The sequence below is a fragment of the Microtus oregoni genome, unplaced genomic scaffold, assembly GCF_018167655.1.
Source record: "Microtus oregoni isolate MIOR12 unplaced genomic scaffold, Mior012 000029F_ref0000214, whole genome shotgun sequence".
Lineage (NCBI taxonomy): Eukaryota > Metazoa > Chordata > Mammalia > Rodentia > Cricetidae > Microtus > Microtus oregoni.
In genome coordinates, this window is record NW_024543088.1 from 26,361,801 (window position 1) to 26,389,019 (window position 27,219).

The 27,219-nt window shown below is 48.7% G+C and overlaps 1 protein-coding gene across 1 annotated transcript; it reads right to left on the reverse strand.

Moving 5' to 3' along the window:
- Nucleotides 1–926: 926 nt before the first annotated feature.
- Nucleotides 927–23,266, reverse strand: Bcl6 (BCL6 transcription repressor). Its single transcript, XM_041678159.1, has 10 exons — nucleotides 23,035–23,266; nucleotides 13,071–13,109; nucleotides 12,074–12,245; nucleotides 9,526–9,747; nucleotides 6,926–7,903; nucleotides 6,203–6,387; nucleotides 4,695–4,862; nucleotides 3,126–3,256; nucleotides 2,883–3,020; nucleotides 927–1,194 (listed from the first exon to the last, which is right to left on the reverse strand). Exons 3-10 carry the CDS (start codon nucleotides 12,232–12,234, stop codon nucleotides 1,051–1,053), a joined length of 2,127 nt encoding a protein of 708 aa, XP_041534093.1. The 5' UTR covers nucleotides 12,235–12,245; nucleotides 13,071–13,109; nucleotides 23,035–23,266; the 3' UTR covers nucleotides 927–1,050.
- Between the last annotated feature and the right edge of the window lie 3,953 nt (nucleotides 23,267–27,219).

Sequence of the window (27,219 nt, forward strand, 5' to 3'; positions counted from 1 at the left end):
GTTTTATTCTTATATTTGTACAGCTATATTTTACAACGCAATAATGCAGTTTAGACACAGCCAAACCCTGTCTCCGGAGTAATTATAACGACAAGCATGACGCAGAATGTGGGAGGAGTCAGACATTCCCAAAGAGAGTTTAGTTAGTGACAACTTCAAGTCCCTGTGTCTGCCTACACTTCAAAAAGGGACGGCGCACGCTCGCCCATCGTTGAAAACTTCCGTGAAAAAAGGCACCGTGAGGACACGTTACAGGTATATACAAACTGAAAACTAGAACAAAAGTATACATTTCTCCTTCTGCAGCTTTTTTTGTTCTTTTTTGTTTTTAATACACACTTTGTAAATTGTAAACCTTCACTTGCAAAAAAATACAAAGACACTGAGGCATTTTAGACAAAATATTTTCTTACTTATACAGACGCAATACTTAAAATATTCTCTGAAGTGCTCTTTCTCAATAGATTCTCAGATCCGTGTCTGCCTGCAGATACAAAATCGAGCCTTTAACGCAGTTCTATATTTTCAATATATCTTTTTAGGTTTATATATTTATATTATATATATATTTATATATTTACAACTCTGCCATATATTCCTTCACCTTTGGTTAAAAAAATTAAAGCCCTCTCTTTGACAACATACTGAAGTCTTGTCTTTGAAAACAATACACATTTACATACAAAAGAGATTTCTGTTCCCACAGAACGTTTACATTCCTCGCGTTGCAACCTGTCACGTCAGAACTTTTGCCTTCTCCCCTACTTTGATATAGAAGATGAGTTTGCTTTTTGCTGACATGGTTTGTTCGCCTTGCACATAGGAGAAGAAGCAATAGTATTTTCTTAATGTCGTATGGCAGTGTGGGAAGGGGAGCCGCCTTGGCTCCCGGTCCCGCGAACCCCACCCCCACCCCCCCACCCCAACTATGATCTGCACTAGTGGATGAGAGAGGCACTACATCATGGGGTGACCTTTGTAAAGTGTTACAGCATCCTTTGGGGAGGTTCTGAGAAAGGGCTAGGGAGAAAAGAGTCAACACTCCATGCTTCAGCAGGCTTTGGGGAGCTCCGGAGGCAGGTCAGCAGCCGACACGCGGTATTGCACCTTGGTATTGGTGATGGCGCCGTGCTTCTGGCGCAGGTGAAGTCGCAGTTGGCTTTTGTGACGGAAGTGTAGGTTGCACTTCTCACACTGGGGAGACACCAGAAGCTAAACGTTAGTTGTCAGCGACTTCAAGAAATGAGTCCTTTCTCAAAAACCCAGAGCTGGCCGTCTCTGTGAGGGTGGGGTGGCGGCAGCTCCTCCCTCTAAAAGGGAACCCATTTGAATCCTGGCTTCCACTGGAGGTTAAGTATACATTGCTCAAATGTCCCTGCCTTCCCTTCCAGGTCACTCATGTTTCCCAGGCTTGAGATGCCCTTCCCTGACTTAACTGCATGATTCCAAATCATACCCAAGACACAATTCCGATGCAAACTCCCCTAATGAGTAACACATTTCTGAGTCTAAGATAAGCATCCATCTCTTTTTAGATCTTGAATTTACAGCCGTGCCCCGCTACCATCTTTGTGCATTCACGTCCTCACCAGGTGGCTAATACTTTGGAGTGCATACTTCTCATCCAAACCTTAGCGTCTCCCTATGATCTAGCAGAATACACCCTCAGAAAACTGTGACGTCAGTCTGAATACAGCAGCACAGTTGGATTAGATGGCCTAAATTCGTGGAGATTCTTGAGTCTGGGAGATGTCCACGCCAACTGTGCCACCATCGCCCGGCATCCTGTCCATGTCATCTACCAAGCGCTTAGCTTTCCCTTCGGTAAGGGATTGGGGCAATCAATGCCAAATGTCACTCTCAGTTCTAGTCTCTGTGACTAAAATCGGAGCAGATCATGCCGTGGCCACGAGCTTGAGTAACTGGAAGCACTGAATGAATTAGTTACCTAAAAACAGCCGGTTCATGAAGTAGGCACTATTTTCTGGATCAATGTACAGATGAGGAAATTAAGGCACTCAGGGTGAAAATAACCAATTTGCCAAGAGACAAATAGCAAATTCAGAGATGCTCATTCAAAGCCTGCTGCCACCAATGCATCAAAGCACCAAAGCAATCTCAGAAGCTATGGAAGCAAATCAGTGTGGCTCCGTTCCAATTATATATTATTCAGGTCCTACGGAAGTTAAATTTCACAAAACTCACAGTATCCCAGTTTTAATCTACACAGCATTTAAAACTTAACCAGTGGGCTGTAGTTTGCTGAGGCTCCGCTCTGGGACACGCTCATGCCAACAGTCTGTCCTTGACTTGGCACGAAGCATGAAGGCACCTGCTCTTTCTTTTGAATTCCATTTATTTTTATGTACATGTGTGTGTGATTATCTATATCTGCACCATATACGTGCAGAGACCCGGGGAGGCCAGAAGAGAGAGATGAATCCCCTCAAGTGGAATCATAGGCTGCTATGAACCACCCAATTCAAGTGCTGGGAACTGAACAGCGCAGGTGCTCTTCACTGCCGAACCACCCTCCCGTCCCAGCCCGCTCTGTCTTGGAACGATGTTTCCTAGGCTTATTTTTGGTTCTGGTTTTGGTGTTTCCCTTTGCCATATTTCTCTGGTTGCTCTTTGACTAGACTCTGCTTTGACATCTTCGATGCTCTTCAATACATATCTAGTCTAGAGCTATGATGAAGACACTCGGAAAATATTTGTGGAATGAATAGCCCAATTACGTCGCCTTTCCTAAGACCCAGATCACCTAGACCAATGCCTCCATTTCCAAGATGAACACACTGAGACCTGGGACCTCTGCTGCCCTTCTGCTCTGCATCCCTCCCTCTCGGGCCAGCCAGCGGCCATGGCTAGGGTTTACCTACATGGTAAGGTTTCTCTCCTGTGTGGATGCGCAGGTGGCTCTTTAGCGTCTGAAGGTGCCTGAAGCGGGTGCCACAGATTTCACAGGGGTACGGCTTCTCTCCGGTGTGGATGAGCACATGGGCACGGAGGTGGGCCACCTGGGGGGGGCACAGCGTGAGAGATGCCGCCAGGGTGCTCGGCCAGCCTCTGCCCAGGCCCTCACCCCACCCCACAGCGCCCCTTCTCCATGCCGCCTTGCTCACCTGCACAAACCTGGCCCCACAGGTCTCACACTTGTAGGGCTTTTCCCCAGAGTGAATTCGAGTGTGGGTCTTCAGGTTGGCTGGCCGATTGAACTGCGCTCCACAGATGTTACAGCGGTAGGGCTTCTCACCTGTCGCCAGACACATGGAAAAGGGGGGATCATATTTAATGAAGATCTACACAGCCCCTTTTTTTCAAGGCAACTAGCCAAGACGACTTAGGCCTTCCCTTCTCTATAGCAAGGTCAGAGGGAGAATCTAGGGCAGTGGTTCTCAACCTTCCTAATGAATGCTGTGACCCTTTAGTATAGTTTCTCGTGGTGTGGGGACTCCCGATCATGAAATTATTTTCGTTGCTAATTCATAATTGCAATTTTGCTCCTATTAGGAATCGTAATGTAAATGTCTGTGTTTTCTGAAAGCCTTAGGTAACCCCTGTGACAGGGTCATTCAACCCCCAAAGGGATCCCAACTTGTAGGTTGAGAACCACTGATCTAGGGACCCGCCATCCTTCACACACACATACACCAACACACTCAGCAGGGGACAAGGCCAAGAAACAAGCAGTGTCATGGTCGGATGTGAACAGTGCTACGCCTAGGACACACGGGGGAGGCTTCGAGAAGCCCGACCTGCAGAACGAGTGTTGCCACTAGGGCATCAGCCTATAAGGGCTTGAGCAAGAGACTGTCCTTCTCTGGGCCTCAGTTTCCCTCCCTGAGTGGGAAGGGCTGATTTAGACGACCTGGGAAGATGCTTCGGGTTCTTCCCTTGGACAGACTGATGCAATCATCCACTCGCTCGCCAGGGAGATACAATCAGGCTGCTCTAGTTTCTCTCGCAGAACATACTTTTCCGCTTGTGGTAGGCAACTACAGCTGTATTCCATTTGCAGGCCAGGCAGGGTGTGGGGCTGAGCAGAAGCTGGGCAGAGGAAACCAATCTAGGGTTGAGCCTTCCATTATGGAAAGTTTCGGGGATAATGGGGCCACTGGAAGGTCTGAGAGCTAGTTAATGCCCACGACAATGAGGCTGTGAAACTTGCCCTGGGAAAAAGACCGTAAGTTGGTTGATAAGTCCTTGAGGGGCAGCAAGCGGCTTTTGTTGTTAGCTGGCTCTACCCGAACCCAATCCGCTTTGCCAACTACCAGCATTGGTCTCCTCTCTCAACCCCAGCAGAGGCGGGGAAGCAGTACACACAAAGGGTAAGGGGAGTGGCAGGGACAAGACAGGGTTAAGCCCCTAGTTTAGTGGTTCTCAATCTTTTTAACACTGCCACCTTATGGTGACCCCCCCATTATAAACTTATTGTCATTGCTGCTTCATAACTGTAATTTTGCTGTCATTATGAACCATAGTGTAAACATCTGACAAGCAGGCTACCTAATACGCGACCCCGTGAAAGGGCTATTCAACTCCCAAGGGGGTTGCCACCCATACGTTGAGAACCACCGCCCTAGGCAAAGCCTAGATGGGGCCTGCCTTCGGCTTCATGCCAACAAAGTCCCCAGGTTTATCCTCTTGTCTGTAGCCCTAACTGGAGCACTCACTGTGGGACAAGGCCATACCTGTGTGGACGGTCTTGTGGCTGGCGAGGTTGCCTTTGTAGCGGAAGGAAGCCTGGCAGCGGTCACACTTGTACGGTTTGTCGCTGTGCGTCTGCAGCGTGTGCCTCTTGAGTGAGGCCTCCTCAGAGAAACGGCAGTCACATTCATTGCAGAAGAAGGCCCCGTTCTCTGCAAAGCATGGGGGGAAACCACGTCAGCATGGTAGACAGGTAACAGCACGGTAGATCTCAGACGCCTTCGTTCTCTGGAAGTAGGCTAGTGCTATCCTGGACTCCGGGCTCCCTAACCAACACTTACGGGAACCCATAGGACCAGTGGGGGTTTTTATCTTTCTCAGCATTTAGTCGTGGAAGACAGAGATGGGAGAAAGATTAAATCTCAAGGTCTAGGTCTCTCACATGGCCTCACCAATTTGAGGACACCTTAACCTTTTTTTTTCTCCTGGAGCACTGAGAAGGCTTTCTTATCAGTTCAAAGTTCAACGTCTATTCATACACAGCAGCCCTGGGGCAAGACTCTCTAAGCCTTTCTGAGTCTCCCAAGTCAGGTTAATATCCTTGTCCTGCCTACTCACAGGAGCACATTATACTATGAAAAAGAATGATAAAATTATGGGGACACGAGACCCAGATCTAACCCAAATAGTCTTTAAGTCCCTTCAGGAGGGATTAATGACAAAGACTCCATGGTCATCTTTGCATCAAAGACAGGACCCTAAAGGTGATGGCAGAAATGGAAACAGAGGCCCAGAGGCAGGAACTGGATTGCAGAAGAGTCATCTGAGGTCAGGCCGGCACGGTCCCTGTTCTCCCTCTGATTTGTGGCCTGGTGACATGCTGCTCGCAGTCAGCAGCTTCTCTACTTTGTCACAACAGATTGAGAGTGGTATATCCCTGCAATTTAACACTGATTATATATTTCCTTGGTCACAAAAGATAGTTGCTCGAGCTGTTTTCTAGAGTGACACTTTTTACCGGGTTAAAAACTGAGGGAGCCAACGCTGACTATATGGAAATGTGAATTTAATAATTTAGTTCAACTAACTTAATCCAGCAAACCTTTTCTAAGTACCTCCTCCATGCTAGGAACCAACTAAGGCCTGTAAAAGACACAGGAATGACTAAGGCCAGAAGTTTCTCCAAAGAGAATCTACAGCCTTCCAAGAAACACTACCACGCATCCAGGTCAGTACAGTAGTTTTGGCACAAACAGGCTGAGGAAGCTCTGGGGGTCCCAGCAGCCCTGCAAGCCACTGTTGCTGGAATGAAGCTGAAGATTGCTCAGCCACTCAGTTACCCAAGTTGAACACCTACCCCTGACCAGCCCCATTCCTGGTAGACGAGGGGGAGAGACAAACCATTGTTGGTGATGGTGAATACCAACAGATTTATAATCCAGGTCATTTCCTAGACACAGCAGCACCAATAAAATGGAAACACAAATCCCACAGAGCAGAGGGGCCTCCCTTCTCCCAGGCACTGAGAGGGAAGGAGGAGAAAGGGACTTACCACAGCTGGAATCTGAGTACTCTGAGTGGGTCTCTCCCATCTCCTCGGGGAACGTGGGCCCAGCAGTGTGGAGGCACATCTCTGTATGCTGTGGGGACTGAGAGCCACAGGACGTACACTTTGGGGGGTGCATGTAAAGTGGTGAGTGGCTCTCACTGCTGCTTCGGGGGGAGCCTGTCAGGGACCTGGGGACAGAAAAAAAAAGGGGTGTCAGCAGCCAGCAGTAGTAGTCCACATGGTCTCCATGCTAACCTCTCTTTGTATGCTCAGGCAAGCCCAGAGATCACAGTTGCCTTCTGCAGTTCTAAGGGTCGAGCCCTCCTCAAGCTCTCTTTTGCTGACTGGTGTCAATGAGTGCCTAACTTCCACTTCTAGGCTCAGTTGCTTCTCCTAAGGCCTGCAGCCCACAGCCTCTCTTGGTCTAAAAGGAGGGTTCCCTGATCAATCACGACCACAGGAAGTGCCTCTGGGATTTGTGGAATGCTTTTCTCCCACACAAGGCAATGCTCTCTCTTGCTATGGAAAACAAAAGAAAATGAAACAAAAATACAACTTCCGTGAACTATGCTTCATGGCTCAGGTTAACTCATGCTTGTACCAGTCCCGCTGAGCATTTCAGACAGAAGACTTCACAGCCCTGCACTCCGCATCCATCTGAGGCTGGGAAGCTCAGAACTGTGCACAGGTAACCCCTGACCTTAGACCCACGGCCTCTGAAATCACCTGTTCACGATGTTATTGAGTCGGCTGGCTTGGGGGATAGTTGAGTCCTCTCCACTCACACTGAGCTTGGTTGGGGACTGGAGACCAAGGTTCTCAGGCTCCAAAGGTGGCTGGCAGACAGGTGGGGCTGGGTAGACTCGAGGGGAGAGGCGGCCCAGCTCTGCCTGCTCCGTGCCCTCTGATTTGGCATTCTGGTTGAGGCTGTTGAGCACAATGAACTTATACTTCTTCCAGTTGCAAGCTTTCGGGTCAGTGGGGCTCTTGGCTGGCGGGGAGCCAGAGGCCTGAAGGATGCAGGCATTCTTGCTACTGCAGGACTCTGTGGGTGAGTTGGGCTGGCAGTCAGATTTCTGGGGACTCTGGGGACTAACCAGACCCTTCCGGTTCAAGGGTGCATTAGGGGGCTCAAAGTGCAGGGCGATTTCATCCTCCGAAGAGGGTCTCTCTTCTTCTTTGCTGGCCTTGTCACAGGGGAAGTATGGGGCATTCCGGGCAGAGGGGGCAGCAGGCTTGGGGCCTTCAGTCACACTGTAGTGGATGTCACTCCGTGCCTCCTCTGGGACTGCCTCCTTGGGTGAGTAGATGTTGCTGTGGCACAAGCTGGGGGACACCTCCATGGCTGGTCTGCTATATTCACCGGGGACTGGCCTGGCACTGTCGCAGGAGAGGGTCCGGTCCTTGGGGAAGTGGTTAGCCACAGGCATGCGGGCATGGGCATCTCGTAGCTCTTCATCAGAGAAAAGGAAGCTGCTGAGTGGGAGGTGGCTGTACATAGGATACGAGGCTGGCGGTGTTGACAGGCCACTGTAGAGGCCAGGGGGAAAGCCTCTGCTCTCACACCCAGGGGGATTTCTTAGCGACAGGTTGTTCTCCACGACCTCACGCCCTCTGTAGGCCATGATGTCATGGGGCATCAGCATCCGGCTGTTCAGGAACTCTTCTCGGGGAGGCTTAAGTGCTGGGGCCATTTCTGCTTCGCTGTGGGGGTTAAAAATAAAAGACCCCAGGTTAGAACTGTTAATCAGGTGACTCTCCACAGCTATATAACCACTTCTGGGTCTGAGTCAGCTAGACATGGAAGATTTGACTCTGGAGTGAGAAACACAATTATAAGGCATTAATACTCAGAGGTCTAGTAGCCGGGCTACCGTTGGGGAAACTGAGGAAGAGGAGTCACTCATATAGTCTGTGTCTGACTGGACCTGACCTTGCAAATGAGAGGCCCATATGTATGCATGTCTTGGGAATGATAATTCTTCTGGTGACGTAGAATTTGATGGGCTACATAAAGCGTTTAAGGCCCGTATCTCGTTTCAAGCAATGAGCCAAATCGTTCGAGGAAAATTCTTCAGGGAAAGGCAGGCATGTTATACACATGGAAGCAAGGAGGGAGGAATGTACGCAATGTTAGTGCAGTACACTCGGAGAATATCATCTAATAGACCTGGCCCATGTGTTCAACAGACGCACTGAGAAGACCACGGAGGAGGAGAGCAGGCAGTGACCAGTGCAGAAGCCCTGGTTCCGGAGCAGCCTGGCCTGGTTTGCAAACGCAGCTCTGACCTGGAGCAAGTTGCTTAACTATTGGGAGCACAAGGCCTGGCCTGTATAAAGTACTCCCAAATGAAGGCAATGATGAACTCACCGCCATTATCACCCACTGGAGACAAAAACATTGGCTGCAAATACTTAAAGGGACTTATGTGGGTGAAAAAAGTAGGACAGCTCAACCCGCTCTTCAGTAACAGAGCCAGAATCAGAAAGTGAGGGCTCCAAGAGCCAGATTTTAAGAGGCTGTCAGGAGGAACTTTCCAGCTACCCCAGGTGGATGGTACGGCACTGAGAACATGAGTTCTTTGTCCCTGGAAGTGGTCAGATGCAGACTGGAAATGCCTTCTGTTAAGAAAGAAGGCCGTTTCCCTGAAGCTGCCGAGGCGAGCGATTCTGAGACAGTTGAGCCTCAAGTAGCTGCTGTATTTAGCAAGGCTCTCCACTTCCTCAGCTCTCAGCATCCTCGACCTCCACGGATGTTCATGTCTCCTACACTTTGGGTAAGGGTTCGACCAAGTGAACTCAATTCAATTCTTTACGCGTCCTCCCAACGGGAGCGTGGCTATATGGATGAAGAGTAAGGCAGCCCCATACACTCTGGTGGCCTGTGCTCTGGTGGGGTACTAAGGCACATGTGTAAATAGTTACGGTAGACATCTAAAGGAGGGCCCACAGATGCACACAATCGTTAAGATTGGAAGGAAAAGCAAAAATGGAAGCTGCCTGCCAAACACAGAGGAGCAGAGAGAGTTGGCTAAACCTCCGCGGAAAAGGCTTCCAGTTCTGGCCCTGCAGGGTGAGTGGAAGGAAAGAGACTAAAAGAAAATGGGGCAGGGTGTGTGAGGGGGGGCGGAGGGTACCCCAGACATACACACCTGGGCTGCTGCAAGGAATGACATCTGCCTAGAGTACACGAATAAAGGGGAGAATCGCACAATTTTTGTAGCGAGGTGGGTGTAACGTGTCCTAGATGCTGTCGTGGCAGGCACGGTTTCTGATCTGGAAGTATCCTTTCTGCACCCCCAGCTTCTACCTAGAGAGCAGCTCACCTGGCCTTGATGAACTTCCTGCACGTGTCCACAACGTGCTCCATCTGCAGGTACATGGCTGTAGCCATCACAGCCATGATGTTTCCTTCCCGTAGGTTGAGCCTAGATGTATACATGAAGTCCAAGAGGATGCAGAACCCCTCAGGGTTGATCTCAGGATCCAGATTGATTACGCTAAGGTTGCACTTCAACTGGTCAGTGAAGATGCTGTAGAAGAGGCCGCTGTAAGACAAACAGAGGTGCAACTGTAGGGGTCACAAAGCATCTGTGTCTTGTCGTCCCAGAGCCCAGAGCCCTAAGCTCTGTGGCACTTGCTAATACCTTCTACCTGTGGACAGCCTAGCAGATACCAGGAATTTGTGGATGGGACTGTGCTTTGGTTTCCTGGCCACCCAGACCCAAACAGTCACACAGAAGCTATATTAATTACAACACTGTTTGACCAATGGCTCGGGTGTATTTTTAGATAGCTCTTACATCTTTAATTAACACATCTATCATATCTGTGTATCTCCACGAGCCTGTGGCCTACCGGTATCATTCTGGCATCTTTCTCCTTCGACAGTTACACGGCATCTCCTTGATTCCACACCTACTCTCTCTCTATATATATATATCTCTGTTTGGATTTCCCGCCTGGCTTTCCTTTGCTAAGTCGTTGGCCAAAACAGCTGTACTCATCAATCAATAAAAGCAACACATAGACAGAAGGACTTCCCACATCAGGAATTCTGGAAGCGTTTTGCATGTTTACATTAACCTCTGTCCTTCCTAATTCTCGAGATACGTACCACCAAGTTCCATCTTTACAAATGGGGAAACTGAATTCGCAGAGTGTGGGAAACAGTCTCAGAATCACGGCACTGCTTTCCTGTTGCCTGACTTAGCTCTCATCTGCAGCCACTACTCTGACTTTAAGTTGTGTCTAGGTACTTTCCTCTCTTTGCCACAATACCCTTATTTTAAAAAGTCGATGGCATGAGGAGCAAATTAGGGCTGGGTGACAAATAATAATATATCCATATGCTCCACCACCTTTCTCAAAGGCCAGGGATCATCAGAAGGTCAATTATTCCTAGATTTGAGGCAAATCCCAAGTCATGGCTTCAGGTCATGTTGTCTATTCAGCTAAAACTAGAATTCTAGACTAGCTTGTCATCTCAACTTTTCTCTTTCTGGGTGGGTTGCCAGAAACGAACCAGGCCTTCCTTCCCCAATAAGCAATTCTTCAACCTTGTCTAATACCCTTAACTTCTCTGTACCTTGGTTTCCTTATCTGCCAAGGTAAGGGGAGAATTGTGTGTGCTTAATAGGATTGTGGCAAAAATGAAAACCGTTAGCAGTAGCACTGATGCTTGGCACACAGTAAACACTAGCTCTTATTTTATGTCCATACAAATTTCTGTTCTCTGTATTTTAAATTTTTATTTCGTGTGTGTGTGTGTGTGTGTGTGTGTGTGTGTGTGTGTGGTGTGTGTGTGTATGCTACGGAATGGGAGTGGAGGCCAGAGGACAGCATGTCAGAGCTACTCCTCTCCTTCCACCATGTTGGTCCTGGGGTTGAAGTCAGGTCATCAGGCTTGGAGGCAGGTGCCTTCACCTCCTGAGCCATCTCATCAGCCAGCCCTTCACATTATTTTTTAAGTGCTATTATTAGACATTAGCTACTTTCTCTAATTGCAACACAGAGCTGTACATCACTACATAGACCTGTGCCTTGCTTTCATTGCAAAATGGAGACATGGTGCCATCCACAAGAGACAGCTTGTGGGGAGAGCTTAGAATTGACTTAAGATGATATCACCCAGGAAACTTGAAATTCAGGAAAATACGAAGAATTATCAGACTTACTCTCTACTTAAACCATGGAACTATAGTTATAGTATAAATTAAGTCCAAGAATCTGGGCACGGTGGTTCATATCTACAATTCCAGCACTTGGGGTAAGAGAATCAGAATTTCAAGGCCAGCCTTAGCTAAGTAATGTGTTTAAATCTCTTTCAAAAATATTTTGTTAATAAAGTACAGTTATGGCATAAAAGGGCAAAAGCTATCGTGCTTAAAGTATTTAAAACCTGCCCTTTGCTTTTCATCCGCACACTGGTCAACTGAATGTCTTTTAGTTAACCAGCATGTGTCTCCCTTCTGGCTTCAGACACATCATGTCTTCACCACCTATGCCTCTGTTCTCTAAAGGTGTGTTCCTTCAATTGTTTCCTGAAAGTCCAGAACACCAGGCCAGGTGCTGAGATCTGGAGACTATGGGAATATCATCACAGACGCAAGGAACAGCCTACATATTCATCTCGCTGGCGGCTGCCAATCCTACCTCCCCGTTTTATTTATTTTAGTTTATTTTTTCAAGACAGGGTTTCTCTGTAGCTTTGGAGCCTGCTCTAGAACTAGTTCCTGTAGCCCAGGCTGGTCTCGAACTCACAGAGATCTGCCTGCCTCTGCCTCCAGAGTGCTGGAATTAAAGGCATGCATTACCAACACCTGGCCTACCTCCCCGTTTTATACAGTCACCCCTCACTCCAACCCCACTCACCTGCAGGCCATAAGCACTGTCTTATGGGCTCTGAACTGTTCACGGCTCACCACAATGACAACGTCCGTCAAGATGTCCCGACTCCGGAGACGATTAAGGTTAAGAAGAACATCACTCGCATGGCGGGTGAACTGAATGCAGCTGTCAGCCGGTGAGGCCATGTTGTTTTCGCCTGAACAGAAATTAAATTCCTATTAGTCCTCTAGAACCTACTCCCTGCTTACCAAAAGACGTAGACAATAGTTTAGCAAGCTAAGGTGTAGAACGCAACTCAGGTATCTAGTGGACAATTCCTAGTCCATCTCTGGACATTTCTATTCATAGCTGTCGAACAGGGAGAATAAAAGCTAAGGTAGAAAGCTCTTTAGGGGAAAGGGGAAGGGAAGGACTGTTAAGTGTTTTTCCCACATACTAAAGACACTGCCAAGCATTGAGAGGCAGTGAGTATGTTGCAATGAAGAAAACCACTCTTGGAGAGTTACCCAGTTCACTTTGCCTTTCACCAGCTCTATGACGTGGAGTGTGTTGTTACTGTTTCTGGGCTTTGGTTTTCCAAAATAGGAAGGGCAATACCTATGTGGTATTTCAAATTAGAAATATGTGCCTAGACCATAATAGGTTCTTTTTAAAAAAAAAGGTGCAGCTATTTTTATCTGTATGTCATTTCATTATCCATCCCATGCTCTGGGATTGTGAGTTGTTTTGTTCAATAATTTGAATGCTTTAGCACTAGCAAACCCTGGCCAGGTAGGCAACCAGACTAGCCTGAACTGTAAACGAAAAAGGGATGGACAAATAATACCACGCAGCGCTATTTAGTCAGTTAGTATCGGGACAGAGGGGTAAGCGCTGAGATCTGTACAGAGAGAAGTCATTATCCTTTGCTCGTCAAGCGAAAGGTGGCAAGCTTAAAAAGAAGCACACATGCATGGGTGGGTGAAATCCAAAAGAAATACTTCATCTACAAATCTTACAGCCTATGATTCGATTTACTCACCCAATGCCTTGCTTCACAGTCCAAAATTTTGCTTTAAAACTGCAGAGAAGAGAGCAAACAGAGATTGACTAAATGAGTGTAAGATTGTCCACTCGGTCTTATTTTAGGACACACGTAGTTAGCTTTGCTTTGATAGCTGCAGCCTGCCAGCTGGTGCGGTTTTCCCTCAAGCTAGCAAACATATTCCATCTCCGCGCTTATAGAAACAACAGGCACTCAAAGCCATTTGGTAACAATGCCTTAGCCTTACTGCTGGGAATACTACTGCCAGCATTAATTACAAATACCTGTATATATATATTTCCTTTCCCAGGGTAAAAAAATATATATATATACATCAAAAGACCATTTGGGTTTATGGGAAACAAAAAAAAAATAAGTAACTCTTTCAATATTAATGATAATGATTCTTCGGGGACCGAAAAACACTGGATGCTATTCAAACCCTTGCTAAAAATATTATCTTTCAAGTCTTAGAATGATTCCACAAGGCTGATACGACCAATATCTTTATCCTTATTTCACTGGTGATGAAATTGAGACTCAGGGTTCAAATGACTTGTTCAGGACAAACAGCCAGGCAGTATTTCCTGATTCTCTGGAACACTTAAGACAGAATACCAAGTCTACAGAATAAAACCTGAGACATCATGTTTGTGCATTCCTTGAGCATCTTTGCCCTCTTTTTCAAAGTTTCCCCTCCCTCTATTTCCAGGTCTAAAACTAGACAGAGGACTGACCCTAGCTTCCAAATTTGGCCTTCTCCTGGCTGGTGAAAGATTTAACTGTGTGGTTTAGCTGAGAACTGGCCAGGGAGCCTTAAAGAGATTTAATGAAATATGTGCTCTCTCCAGACTGGTTTCTCTAAAACAAAAATCATTAAGAACGTAGGTGCAAGACTCTCCTTTATGATCGGATGTGGGCTGCAAAGCAGAGCGATAATATATCGGAACTCTGTTCTCCCATTTAAACAGCACGGCCCTCCAGAAGTGCTTTCCCAGTAAAGTAGCCTAAGGCCAGTGAGGTCATGTCGGGCCACGTAGATCACTGATGGCCTGGCCCTAGGTCTTCTGGCTTAGATTCCTGTCCTCTTTCCAAGTCAGCCTACGTGCTGTAAAAAACGCAGGACAGCGGCACCCTGAGGTGGGTGAATCTCAGTTTTAAGCTCCTTCCCCCACACCAACTTTGTCCCATTCCACGGGGCTGAGTCTTACCAAATGAGCACTCTAAAATGAGAGGTTTCCTTGAGTCTGTAACCACTCACATATTTCTCTGTGGTGCCAAGGGCCAGTCAGTCAATCTCATCAGCTTCGACTTAAGATGTGTGTGTGTGTGTGTGTGTGTGTGTGTGTGTGTGTGTGTAAGTCTGGGGTAGGAAACGAGGGAAGACAGAGGGCAGAAAAAAGACGAAAGAACCTAGTTCTTCCTGAACCCACCCCAATCCAGAGTGAGGAAACAGGTTTCACTTGGGCCTCACAGAACTTCAATAAACTTGTCTCTTTTGAAAATAAATGCTGCAGGCACGTGACGTTTATTTACTAACTTTCTCCTGCTTCCCCGTGGAAGAGATCCACAAACCCTTCTGGAATACTTGTGCTGAGCTTCCACCACTTGTGGATTTCCAGTCACAGACTTTTGGAACCACAGGAAGCCCAGATTTGCCATTTCACCATGACAAGTGGCAATGACTCACTCCAGATGAGCACAGACCGAAAGCAAACAAAAAGGCAGTTCTGCTACGTCCACTGTCAGGCTGGCCTTGGGCTTTTCCTTTAAGCCTGACTCCTACAAAGCGCTTGCCCAGACCCCGGCAGCCTGTGCTCTGCAGAGTAACTCGGCTCTAGGATTCACTTCTCTGTGAGCCAACTGTTCTCAGCAGGCCCCACCACAACTCCCAGGGTGCCGACTAATGTTCTAGCTGAATGGCACCTCCCTCCAGGCGCTGCAGACACGGAAGCTCTGCGAACCAGCTTGTTTGGATCACAAATCACTCAGTCCTTTCCCACCCATCATAGTGCCTTATCTTTATAACGGTCAGGATTCACTAGGAAGGAAACTGAGGCTCCCGGAACGAGCCCTTGCCCAAGATCTCAAAACCATCCTCCAACAAGGTTCTATGAAAACGAGCCCAGGGAGAATCAGGCCAGCAAGTAGAAGGGAACCAGAACTGGATCTCTGCTCTAACTCCAGGTCCAGCTGCAGTAATCCCCAACTAAGAATTAAATGATGACTAACCCACCCCTGCGTCCTTTCCCTCCCGGGGCACTTTCCTTGTGTGCACTCCGTAAGACAGCTTCTCTAGAGGAGCTTCAATTGGGAGGGAAAAGGGGGGGAGAGGAGAGAGAGAAAAAAAACAGGCAAAGAAGGCAGCAGGACTGGGAACAACTGGGCGGGAGAAGAGAGAGAGACAGAGAAAGAGAGACAGGGAGAGAGAGACAGAGAGGGGGGGGGCATACAAGCAGAGAGACCTGAGAGGCGAGGCAAGAGCTAGCAAAGGAGCCAATGCTAAAGACTTCATCCTTTCCCTTCCCTTTTGGGCGGAGGTGGCACTAGGCAGTCGCACTGCTTGCTCACACGCACCGGCACAAACCCCAGCCCCGCCACCTGGCAAGCCTGCGCAGACTCGCTCACCGCACCTGGCTGTCTGTACCTGTCTTCCTGGGACCGCCCACCCCCTGGCGATCGGTTGGCACTGCTGCCCATCCGCCACGAAGCCCGGGAAGGTGCGGCCAGGGCCGGGTGGAAGGACTGTAACGGCCCTTAATTTGGTTACATTCAAATAAATGTTTTCGTGAACGTCGGTAGCTAACATTATGTGCGACTTTTTTTTTTCCTGTTACTCTGTCAAAGCAGGGGGCCACGAGGGGAATGGCACAACCCTCTCATTCCCGGAACGTAGTCGACCTCAGCTCTGAGGATTTCATAGAACACTCCTGCCCAGCGCGGGCTCCAACGAGAAGTAACTTTCCAGGAAGCCCAATCCGGGTTTGCTGGCTATGCAGCATTGGCCGGGGACAGAGCACCCTTTCCCCTAAATCCGCCGTCCACTTGGGTTCTGGCTTCCAGGCCCGAGTCCACCTGGTCCCCATCCCTGCCTCCAACAAGCTAAAAACCGCAGAGTGTGGAGCCCAGGAGTCTGGAGACAGTCCGAGGCTCGCTCCATGATTTCCAGTTTGCCCCATTCTGACAACTGGGTGGCTGGAGTTTGTTTGCTTTTGTTTTGTTGTTGTTTGTCTTGGGGGTTTGATGTTATTTCTTGGGGTTTCTTTTTGTCCTCCTGATTGCTATTTTTTCCCCCTGCTTTAGAAGGGAATGGGTAGGTAAGAAGTCAAGGTCAAAAAGATAAAGTCCCCCAGGAGTGAGGGTCCCCACCCTTCTAGACCTGGCTGACTGGGAAGAAAACTAAACCTAAAAGAAAACTAAACTGAAAGTCTCTTCCGCCTACGTTGGCAAGAAAGGGGAGGTTTCCGCCCAGCCTTCTCTAGTGCCAGAGCTACCAGGCTGAAGCCAGACAGGCTCCGGGATTTCAGAATCTTATTTTCCCGAAAACGCAGAGACTTGGTAACCGCGCCGACTGCTGTCGGAGCTCTAAGACCCCGCAAGGCTGCCTCTCGATCTCAGGAATGTCCCCCGCTGTGACCACCCACCAAGTGCTCAGCCGCCTTGCGTTTTGGGGGCGGTTTCTGCACAACCCAGACCAGTCCTAAAAGTAGCGGGTTGCGCCTCTGTGCGCCGCAGAGGCGGGGTCAGGCTCGCACCCCAGAGATGGGGTCTCTCTGCTCTTAAGATCCTGTTTTCTGTTTTCCTCGTCCTTCGCCCTGGGCTAAGGGAATTTTTAAACGAGACCGGGTTGAATATCTGAGGAGTTACCGCACTTATTACAAGTGCAATCACAATGATGTATTTACCTCGTCCTGACGCTAGAGAGAGCCCTCCATCAAGGTTTGAAACTACAACTGGCTGCTCGGCCCGCCCCTCCTTCCCATTGACCTAGTTTGGCCAGTGTCTGGATTTGGAGAACGCCTTTCCACTCCTCTCTATCCAGGATGGTTGCTGGATTATTGGTAATCTAATAACTCCAATAGCTCGCCGAAGAATCCCAAGTGGATTCTCAAAGTGTAAAGCACTGTCTAGGGGCAAGGAGTTTGAATAAGGCCCGGTGGGGGTGCGGGGCTGACGCGTTGAAACATTGCCTCTGGGCGCCAACAGGACCGCTCTTTCCTAACAGGGTACTCAGGTCTAGCCACCGCGTTCTGGAGATAACGGGTAGAGTCAAAGCGTTGCTTCTGTTCTGGAGGCAGAGGAGGACAATATTGCTGCTCTGGCCTCTGGGTGGCGATGACACTAAAGATAATAAGAGATACTGGTCGCGTGAAGGCCTCCCAGCTGCGTGAACCAAACTAACCAGAGGACTTTATGTCCTGACTTTCATTTCTGTCACACGTCCTGCCCCAGAGCTCTTGCAAGGTTGCAAACTTCGAGGAAATAAAATAAAACAAAGGGATGTGTTTTATCATCAAGATCTGAAGAGCCGAGGGGATGCTCCCCATGAACCTGGCCAAGACAGCATCCAGAAGGCCTGCAGACAATGCCAGCAAACCATGTCCTTCAGCAGAGATCTCTTCCCCCATCCTGGCTGGACTGGGATCGGCCTTGGGGTACGGGGCGGGGGGGTGCTGTTGAGCAGGAGAGAGACGCATGATCTCCCCAAGCAAACAATGCCTTTTAAAATTCGATCTAGACAGAAGTCAGCCAAGGTCTTTATTCACGTTAATGAAGATGGAAGGCACTAACTGTCCTTGGAAAGCGATGAGTCAAACTTGACCGCGCTTCAGACACGTCCCCAGATTCGTTTCCAACACGAACAGAGGCGCATTTCTCCGCGCGGCGGCCTGGGACAACTCCCGCAGTGATAGAGGATGAACTGGATTCCACCCGGCCTGGGCGGGGGAAGACAGCTGTGTCTCTGCGGTGAGGACGCAGGCCGCCGCTAGAGGTCGCCCGCGCGCCGATGCAAGCGAGCCATCTCAGTTAAGAGCTTTGAGAAAGAACTTTACTCAAGAGATGGGGCACAAATTTTCAAAGAATAATTTAGGCACAGCTAACTCCTCTCTCTCTCTCTCTCTCTCTCTCTCTCTCTCTCTCTCTCTCTCTCTCTCTCTCTCTCTCTCTCTCTCTCTCTCTCTCTCACACACACACACACACACACACCAACCTGCTTTCTCTCCAGGCCACTGAGAAAAGGATAAACGGGATGTAAAGACAGACAGCTAACTGGCGCACATCCCCAACTGGGCTAAGTAGTCCCTGGCCACCCAGTACAAGCACATGCTACAGCTTTGAGACGCCCCACCCCCTCAGGACCTCTGTAATCTTTTCATGTCTACTGTCAAAAACCTCATGCTAAAGAATGGTAGGGAACGCCTCCAGCGTGCACTGGCAACTCCACTGACCTACGGTCTAAACTGCTGTCCCCCTGCCCCATGAACTGAGATAGGTTCTTTGGAATTCAGAAACTTACTGTTCGGCCTAATTCCACAAAAAAAAAAAAAATGACGAAGTTTAAATCCTAAAGATCCTGAAGGTTTCGGGTGTCATCTTTTTCTGCTACCAATTTTGTCCGTGAAGTCACAGATGTCCTCAAAGACAGGACCGTTTCTTAGTTGAGATAGATATTTAAGACTGAGCGAGTGTGGATATGAACGACGTGAGCATATGGTTTTCATTTGTCTTGTCAAAACTTTGAAAGTCAAATGCCATCTTCGTTGGAGAATGATGCCCTTCCCATCAGTCCTGGCTGATCAGATCAGACCACCGCTCGCTCCGAGCAGGAACCTTGACCATAACCTACCACTAGGTGGCGGACTCAGCCCGTTCAAGAATCACCCTGTTAGCCCAGACTTCCACGGTAGCCCTGTCCAGAGGCTTTCTGTCTGTTTCTTGGGGGTGGCGGGAGGGGGGAGGGGGAGGAGATGCTTCCAAAACTGAAATAGGAAAACATTTAGTTGAGCAGATGCAACTCTGTTCTTCCGGTGCTCACGCCTCTATCTAACACCGCACCGTTTCGGGAACTGCTTTCGGGTATTATTTGGTTATTTGTTCCCCTCCTCCCCGCCTCAAAGCTGGCTACACTCACTTAAAAAAAGTGATACATTAAAGTATTAAGAGAAATCCATGCAAAAGGAGAGAGAAAGAAGAGGAGAAGCGGAGAGAGAGAGGGAATGGGGAGGGGGAGGGAGAGAGAGAGAGAGAGAGAGAGAGAGAGAGAGAGAGAGGAGCAAAGGCCGGGAATAAGTTCGTGAGCCATCCCCACGGAGGAAAAGGGAGCCGGACTTAAAACCTTGACCCACGGAGCAAAAGCAGGAGAAGGGAACCGAACCGACTATGTCCTTCGAGGAGGGTTACTGGTCTGAAAATGGGAAGCAGAAAGGGTTGGAAGGAGCGAAAAGAAGCCGGCCAGCGGGGCCACTGTGCAGAGCCCTGGCGCGTCGCTGAGGTCCCACTTGTTGCGCAGTGTAGGAAACCGGCACGCGCCACACTGCCTTGACTCCCACATGGCTGCAGCCCAGCCTACCGCTGCTACCTGCGGTCCACAAGCCTCTCCCCACCACCCGGGCACACGCCACCACAGACCCGGGGGAAACTAGAGCACTTTCGTTCCTACGGGTTTTCGCACCAAAACATTCCTCCTATTCTCAAACTATCAGCAGACTTCGGGTACCCTGAGCAGTCAAGTCCGAAGTGGAAAAATAGCTACATCAGGCCAGTGAAGACGCAGCTAAGAGCCAACTGCAGCCCACCTCCACCCCGGCAAGGGTGTCCCTTCATTTACGGGAAGGACATCGTGCTCGCTTTGAAAACAACGTGTTTCTATCCTATTTAAGAGATTAACTGCAAGGTATTTCATTTAAAAGTTTCATCTCTCAAAGTTTCTGAAAAATCTCTCAGAGGGAGTTGGGGCCACATGCCTAATTAATTACGGTCATTTCACAATTATTTTTCAAATGCTCGGCTTTTACCAATAGTTTCGCCCACCAAGGGGTGGCGCTGCCGCACCACCTCCCCTGAAACTTAATTTTTTTTTTTTTCACAACAGAGTGGGATATCCCCAGCAGGGGACAGAGGGAAGGAAGGATTTTGACATCTAGTCATGGCATTTACTCAACCCATAACTGGAACTCCTCCTCGGGGCTCAGTAAACGACAACTTAGAAATCTAGGATGCCATTCCTGACCACCAAGCCCTGAATAAATTAGTCTTTTCAAGAAAATATTGCTGTAAACCTTTCAAAACTGAGGAGAGGTACAAGGTAATGCGTGAATACCCGTTTTTCCGGGCGGTCTCTCCCCTCCACTGGCTTAGTTGTTTTGAACAGCATCCAGCCTTATTGTGGGTACCAAACAGACCCTTAAAATCATTCAACGCCTGAAAGTATTAGAAAAGAAATTCTTCCAAATAGGATACTGGAAACTTCTATTTATAAACGGGGATGGGGGATGGGGGGTTGTCTATCTACAGGTTTCTATTTTGGCCCCAGGGGCTCAACTGCAGCCGTTTTAGCAAGAGAAAATGTCTATCCCCTGGTGTTTTCTCGCCATTTCCTCTTCCCCCAGGGACAAATCTCTTTCCTTTTTATTAAAATCGGTACATAAAGAAGAGTATGATTTCACCTCGCTCCTTTGAGCTCATGTTTGCTACCTCCAGGAATAGCGTGTGGACTAGGGCCAGATGAACTTCAACTTGGGCTGCAGATTTACGAGGTCCTGCTCAAGTGCCAAAGGCTCTTGGTAGCAAATAGAGAGCAAAACAGATAGCCGTGTCCGGATGGGTCATGCTGCCCCCTCCCTTATTTTAAAGTTATTTATTAAAACCACACACAACACCTCGCAAAGAAAAAGGGAAACCAGCGAACTGCAGAGGAAGCCAGCGGCGTAGCTCAGAGCCACAAACTCTATTTCTAAACAGTCCTTTCCGAACAGTCCTTTCCGAAGATCCCTCTCTCTCTTGCCCCCTCCCTCTTTTCTTTTTTGCTGTTTCTTTTTGTGGACAGTAAAGCATCCACTGGCATAGCATATCTTCCTCCTGGGAACTATACAATGTTGGGAGGGGGCAAAGGTAAAAAATCACTTTTTAAGGGGGTGGGGTACAACGCTTGTCTCAAGAACCCTGTAACAGCTCTAGACGGCCAGCACCAGGTTTGAGGTAATTTCTCACTATCCCTAGCACCAAAACTAAATCTCTAAGGGAGAGAGCACAACACAGAGGTTATTTATTTTACTCTTAAAAACAAAATGTTGGTTGGTGGTGTTGTTTCTTTTCATGGGGTAGTTTTAAAACTCATTTTTGCAACACTAGTTCCATTTTCTCCAGGGCTCCAATAACACGGTATTATAAAGGCAATGCAACCCACAGTTCTCAAGACATTTAACGTTCACTGTTTCCGGCAGGGTTGCCTCTAGCTCCCGCTGCCCCCCAGGCAGCCAATTTCCTAGGTTCCAACTCCCAACCCACTCCCGCCCCGGGCCGCCGCCGCCGCTTTTTCCCCTTCCTACTCCCTCGAGGAGAGCCACAGGTTGCAAATCCAACCAACCTCGCAATCTGTTTTTGCAAAATCACTCACAAAGATCTCCCTTTCGCACCCGCTCCTCCCGTCCCGGGTCCCCCAGCCAGAGTCACAAAGTGCCCTTCTTCCCTCCCTGGTCTTTCACATCAGGAACGCGGACTGGGGCTCCGTTTTCATTCCTTCGCCCAAAAGAAGGACCTTGGGAATCTGAAGCCTGGGATCCGCTATATTAAGGCCCATCGCTGCCTTTTTACACATCTTGCACCAAGAGGGAAAAATGAAATTAAATTTAGGAAAGGGAGGGGAACTACCGCTGAGAGCCAACACAGTCACGCAGTACCCAAAATACAAACACCGCGGCCGCCAGAAATCCCGCCACCTCCCCGGAGCTCTGGACGGGCAGGCCAAGATCCCCCGGGTCCTGCACGCTGAAAGCGCCGCAGGTGCAAAAAAGAAAAAAGAAAAAAAAAAGCCGCGCACCCCTCTCCCGCTCACCCCCCAAAATCCCTGTCCCGCCTTCAAGCCTTCTTCCTCCGGCTGGGGAGACCGAGCGCACCCGGGTTCCCGACTGCCTCGACTCACAACCAAGAAAGAATAATTTTCAAAGTATTCAACATCCCCGCCCCCCCGTGCAAGCGAAGGATCCCCAAAACACTCTTGTCTCTCCTTGGGAAGATCACGGCTCTCAAAGGAAACTGCAGACACGCTACTTCATCTGGCTTTATGACCAAAAAGAAAAGGGAAAATAAAACAACCAGCCGAGGAGTTGGCTTGCATTCCCCCCATGCCGACTCCCGGCTCGGCTGCAAGGCAAGGGACTGGTGCGGGGCCGGGGCCGGTGGACGGCCGCCAACGCGGGCACCGGGAGAACTGAGCGGGGAGGGAGGCAGCGGCGGGGAAGGCAGTTTGCAAGCGAGCAGAGAAAGCAAGCCAAGCCGCGCGAAGCCGGCGGGGCCGCCGCGGTCCGCCCTCCCAGGCCGCGCAGCCCAGCGCCCGCCGCCCCGCGCCCCAGCGTCTCCAAACACCGAAACAACACCGGGCAGGGCGGCACAGCCTCCCCGAGGCGGCCCAGGCGCTCCAAGACAGCAAAAAAATAAAAATAAAAAAGAAGAAGAAGAAAAAGAATACGTATGCGTAAAGCTAGATCCTACAGTGGGAGAGACGTGGGGCTGATCTTCGGCATTTATTTTAACACCTGACAGCTAGAATCAATAAATAGATACATTTATATCAATAGATACACATAGGAAACTTGGAGCCAAAGCATTTGGCAAAAGCGGGGAAAAAAAAGAATTAAAAGGTAAAATCATGATCATGAGCAGCGGCGGCGGCAGCGGCACCAGCGGCAACAGCGGCGGCGGCGGCAGCGGCAGCGGCGGCGGCAGCAACAGCAATAATCACCTGGTGTCCGGCCTTTCCTAGAAACTTCTTGCATCACCACTTCTAAGAACCCCAGTTCTAAGAATCAACAGAGCTCAATTCTCGGAATTTGAGCTGCGGGCTTTACCACTGCTCCGCAGCAGGGGAGGACTCGATGACGGCGCCGCACACCGCGGCGCCCTCCTGGCCGGCACAGGGCCTCGGAGCCACGCCGCTGGCCACCATCCGGGGCTGATCGAGCTCCCCGCAGCACCGCCGCCCGGAACACCAAGGGTCCCGCGGCGGGCGAGCTCGGCTGGCAGGCGACCCTCCCTGCCCCCGGCCGCCGATGGAACAGCCCGCTCCGCCGCCGTCACGTGGGCTCCTCCTCCGTGACGTCGGCGTCTTCGCTGTAGCAAAGCTCGGCCTCTGGAATTCTGAGAACTAATTTGCTATTCGGTGACATAAGAGGGGGAGTGCGCTACGCTTTCCCGGGGTCTGGGGCTAATTCTTCCTCTCCTACCCATAAACTCGGCTCCACGAGCTAAATACACAAAAGGGAGCGAGCGATCTGAGCCGTTGGAACAAGTATGTTAGAGGCACGTTTAGAGAGGCGAGTGAGAGAAAACAATAAATACCACAGCTCCTTCCAGCTAGAATATTAGGCACCACGAGAAAAATATTTGCCAAGCAGTTTTCGGTGGGTTCATATGTTTTCTTTTTATTTGGGACAAAGTATGTTGGGGGGGTGATGGTTTTCTTTTTCTTTTGGGGTGGTGGCTTGAAATTGCGTTTTGTTGTATTTTGATGATTTAGAGGGCTTTTTTTGCTTCTGAATTTTGCCTTTTGCAAGTTTGTGGCGTTATGTAAAGCGTAGGACCCGTCATCCGTTGATTTTATTGTCTCTGTGTTCTTTTCTTTTCCTTTTGAATCGCTCAGGCATTTAAAATATGCATTATTTCAACCCCAGTACCACTGACAGAAGCTTAAATTTTTTGGCCACATATGACAACCTCAACATACCCCCCCCCCCCCCTGCACACACCGCCCTTGGTGCAGCTTCCTTTTCCTCCCGGACTTTTACTGACAGGAGGCTTTCCTGCACTTGAAAGAGATGTAAAAGGATTTGCTTTGGTTTGGTTTGTTTCTTTCCAGGACAGCAAGTGGTGGGTTTACTCTTTCTGTTACTGTTGACTCTTAGGAAATTTCTGGCTGTTAGAAACGTCTGTGTGGGTACGTGTTTGCTTGTCGGCTACAAAATTCTCTGCAGCCAAATACGTGTTTGTGTTCTGCTTTTTCTTAAGGTCTGGAACTTTTTTTTTTCCTTTTCCCCCCAACCCCCGCCCCCCCCCCCCCCCCGGGTTCGTTTCAAGGTCGTTAGAGGAAAGAAAAAAAATCTCTTCGGTGCGTGTTAAAGGGATCAGCCTGAGGGAATTCTAAAGGCCTGCCTGCCAGGATCACAGACACTGCGTGTGTTGAGAACAGGCTGTGCTGCCCCTAGACGCACACTGCATGCAGTCGGGTCCTCTGGGCCCTGGAGCAGAGCTGAGAGGAGGAGGGGGTGGATCTTCCTTTCCCTTCTTTCTTCTTTTATTTTAAAGGTGAATGCAGGGCCGAATCCCTTTACTGTGGGCCCTGGTGTGTTTATTCATAGCTGCCAGTTTGTCTGTTTAATTGTTGGTTGTTTTTTGGTTTTTTTTGCCCTCCTACTCATCCCTGAATGAGGGAGACTCTTGTTTCTTTTATGTCTGTCTCTTGAAAGAAGGGTGTGAGGGGAAAATAATATTCGGATTCCTTAAGAATGAACCCCAAGTGTTTGGAGCAAAAGAGGCTTTCAAAGGTCAGGCTGTTCTGGCTTTAGCTGTGAAAGTCCTTCAAGCGGCTTGTTAAATCACGGATGGGCTCTATGAAAGGTTCTGCAAAATGTCCTCATATATTAATTTCTCGTGAATATTTGTGGGCCACAACCCCAAACGTGGCCTTAAAAATACAGATGTGAGCAGAGGTCTGAGCGCTGCTGACGGTTTGGGGTTTCGGAGGAATCTCTCTCCCCCAAAAGACGGTCCTGTAAGAAGTTTCAGCTATGTTGCTGGAGTAACACCACCGCTTCAAAAGGTGATGTCACGGGCTTTAGAACTGCGAGAGTCCAAAGGACCTGATTGTTTTCCTCAGGGCTGGCACTTACAAAATCTGTTGTCTGTCCCCGAGAAATCTGAATATTTGAATACTTACTGGCAGATGAATTACTGCAGTCCCGAAGGAAAAGCCTGTCTTGGGAAGGAGATTTGAAGGCTAAACATAGGCCTAATCCTACCACTGTTGTGGAAATGAACATTTTACTTCCAAGACACATGACTTTGTCAAATGGGTCCACGCTGCCGGGAAGCAGGCTAGCTGCTTTGGTTTTTGTATTTAGAGTTCCCATTCCCTCTCATTTTAGAGGATTAAATAAATCCCATTGGACCACAATGACACCCCAATGTTCTTTGTGTACCTAGCTGTCTACCGTCAGTTTTCTAGGTGCAATTGTAGCTTTGCAACAGGAATTGTATGGTTTTGCTGTATTGTTATTCCTATAAATAGAATTACTTTATTTATTTTTTGATTATTTTCTTTGTCAAAGTGACCGTGTGCCTCATCCCGACTCCTACCCCAACCCTTAAACACAGGCGCGCAGGCACGCACATCTTGTCCTGTCCATCTTGTGTTCTCTTTGACACGCCACTCTTAGCCCCATGGGGGCGCTGCAGAGCAAAGGGAAATGTACTCCCTCAGGCGGTAGAGCCAACCAGAGTGGGGGCTGGGAAGGAATTTACCCTTCTCATACCTCAAGCCCTGCTTTGATTCTCTCAAGAGTTTCCGGAACAAGAGCCCACCAGGCCTACTTATAGATAATTATCCCCATCACCAGAGGCCTTACATCCTCCCTGGGACCATGCGCCAGAGTTTGTATGCCTGTGGTGAGTTTTTGTTGTTTTTGCTTTTTATCTCTCTCTCTCTCTCTCTCTCTCTCTCTCTCTCTCTCTCTCTCTCTCTCTCTCCCTCCCTCCCAAAGTGTTGTTGGAAGAGATTGACCAGCCTCTTTTCTCTCTCCTGAATGTTGAGGAAAACTGTGCTCTAACCTTTGGATTTCTTCGATTTTTGGGAAAGTAACTTTGTCAAGTCTTATGCCAGCTTAATCTCTTTCTGAATATCCTTCCTCCCCTCATTATTAGTCTTTCCTCATCACTTCCAGTTATGTGGACTCCCTGAATTCTACAGTGCTATCATTGGGCTAAAAAAATAAATAATTAAAATTGGCATATATTCAGTGTCCTTTAAATTATTGTTATGGAGCCCACACAAGCAATTCTATTCCCTAGGGTCCTAAGGAATATTTCTGCAAACTTAAGAACACCATGTATCAACTAATGCCATGATTTAATATTCCTGGTTGCTATTCCTCAGAACAGAGGCCCGGCCAGGCCAGCTTCCATGCCGACCCACGGACTCAGCATAGGAATGGGTACCTGAGCACAGCTGCTGGGTAAACAAAAGCTTTAATACATAATAAAATATCCTGCTAGTAATATTACATGTGTGTAAAGAATGGAACATATTTCACACCCAGTTCCCATTACAAAACCTTTCCCGCAATTCAGCTATCTTTGAAGAGGAGCCTATGGCATAAAGATTGACCTGTCCATTGTCCCGTAACCTCTCTGTGGAGGGTTAGAAGTGTGTTCCAAACTGCTAGGAGATTCTGGGAACTTCATAGGTCTCTAAAGTGTCCTATCAAGAATGTAGATTTTAGAACAAGAAGGGGTCTTACAGATAATCACTTCTCCGGGTCCTTCTTCCCGAAGGCAGACTGGCCCTATGAAGGGGTGTTGCTAACCTAGTATCCATGAGGCTGTGTGAATAGAGGGCCGGCCCTGCATCATTTCTGAAGCTCAGGCTGACCTGACAGCCTGCCCTTGGGGTTGTGCATCCTGTTTCTTGCAGAATGGAGGAAAGTAAGACGGCATTAGGCTTCACATAAATTGTAGCTGGTTCTGAGAACCAACCCCCGACCATGCTTATGGGAGCTTGTTTGACCATTTGGGTTTGGTTATGTGTGTGGCCTGGGCTCTGGAACATGACTTTTGAAGAGTCTGGGGAGATGTTTGTTAAAGTGTGCCTCTTTTTCTTCTTCTTCTTCTTTTTATTTTTTCCTGAGACAGGGTTTGTCAAGCTTCGGAACCTATC

What these genes read in the sequence shown, in the direction of transcription:
- Bcl6 (XM_041678159.1), bottom strand. Translation starts at nt 12,234, where the DNA reads ATGGCCTCACCGGCTGACAGCTGCATTCAGTTCACCCGCCATGCGAGT. An exon ending in ACAGTGCTTATGGCCTGCAG is followed by an intron (nt 9,748 to 12,073) that starts GTGAGTGGGGTT and finishes TTTGTCTTACAG; the next exon opens with CGGCCTCTTCTACAGCATCT. An exon ending in CAGGAGAGAAACCTTACCAT is followed by an intron (nt 1,195 to 2,882) that starts GTAGGTAAACCC and finishes GTGTCTCCCCAG; the next exon opens with TGTGAGAAGTGCAACCTACA.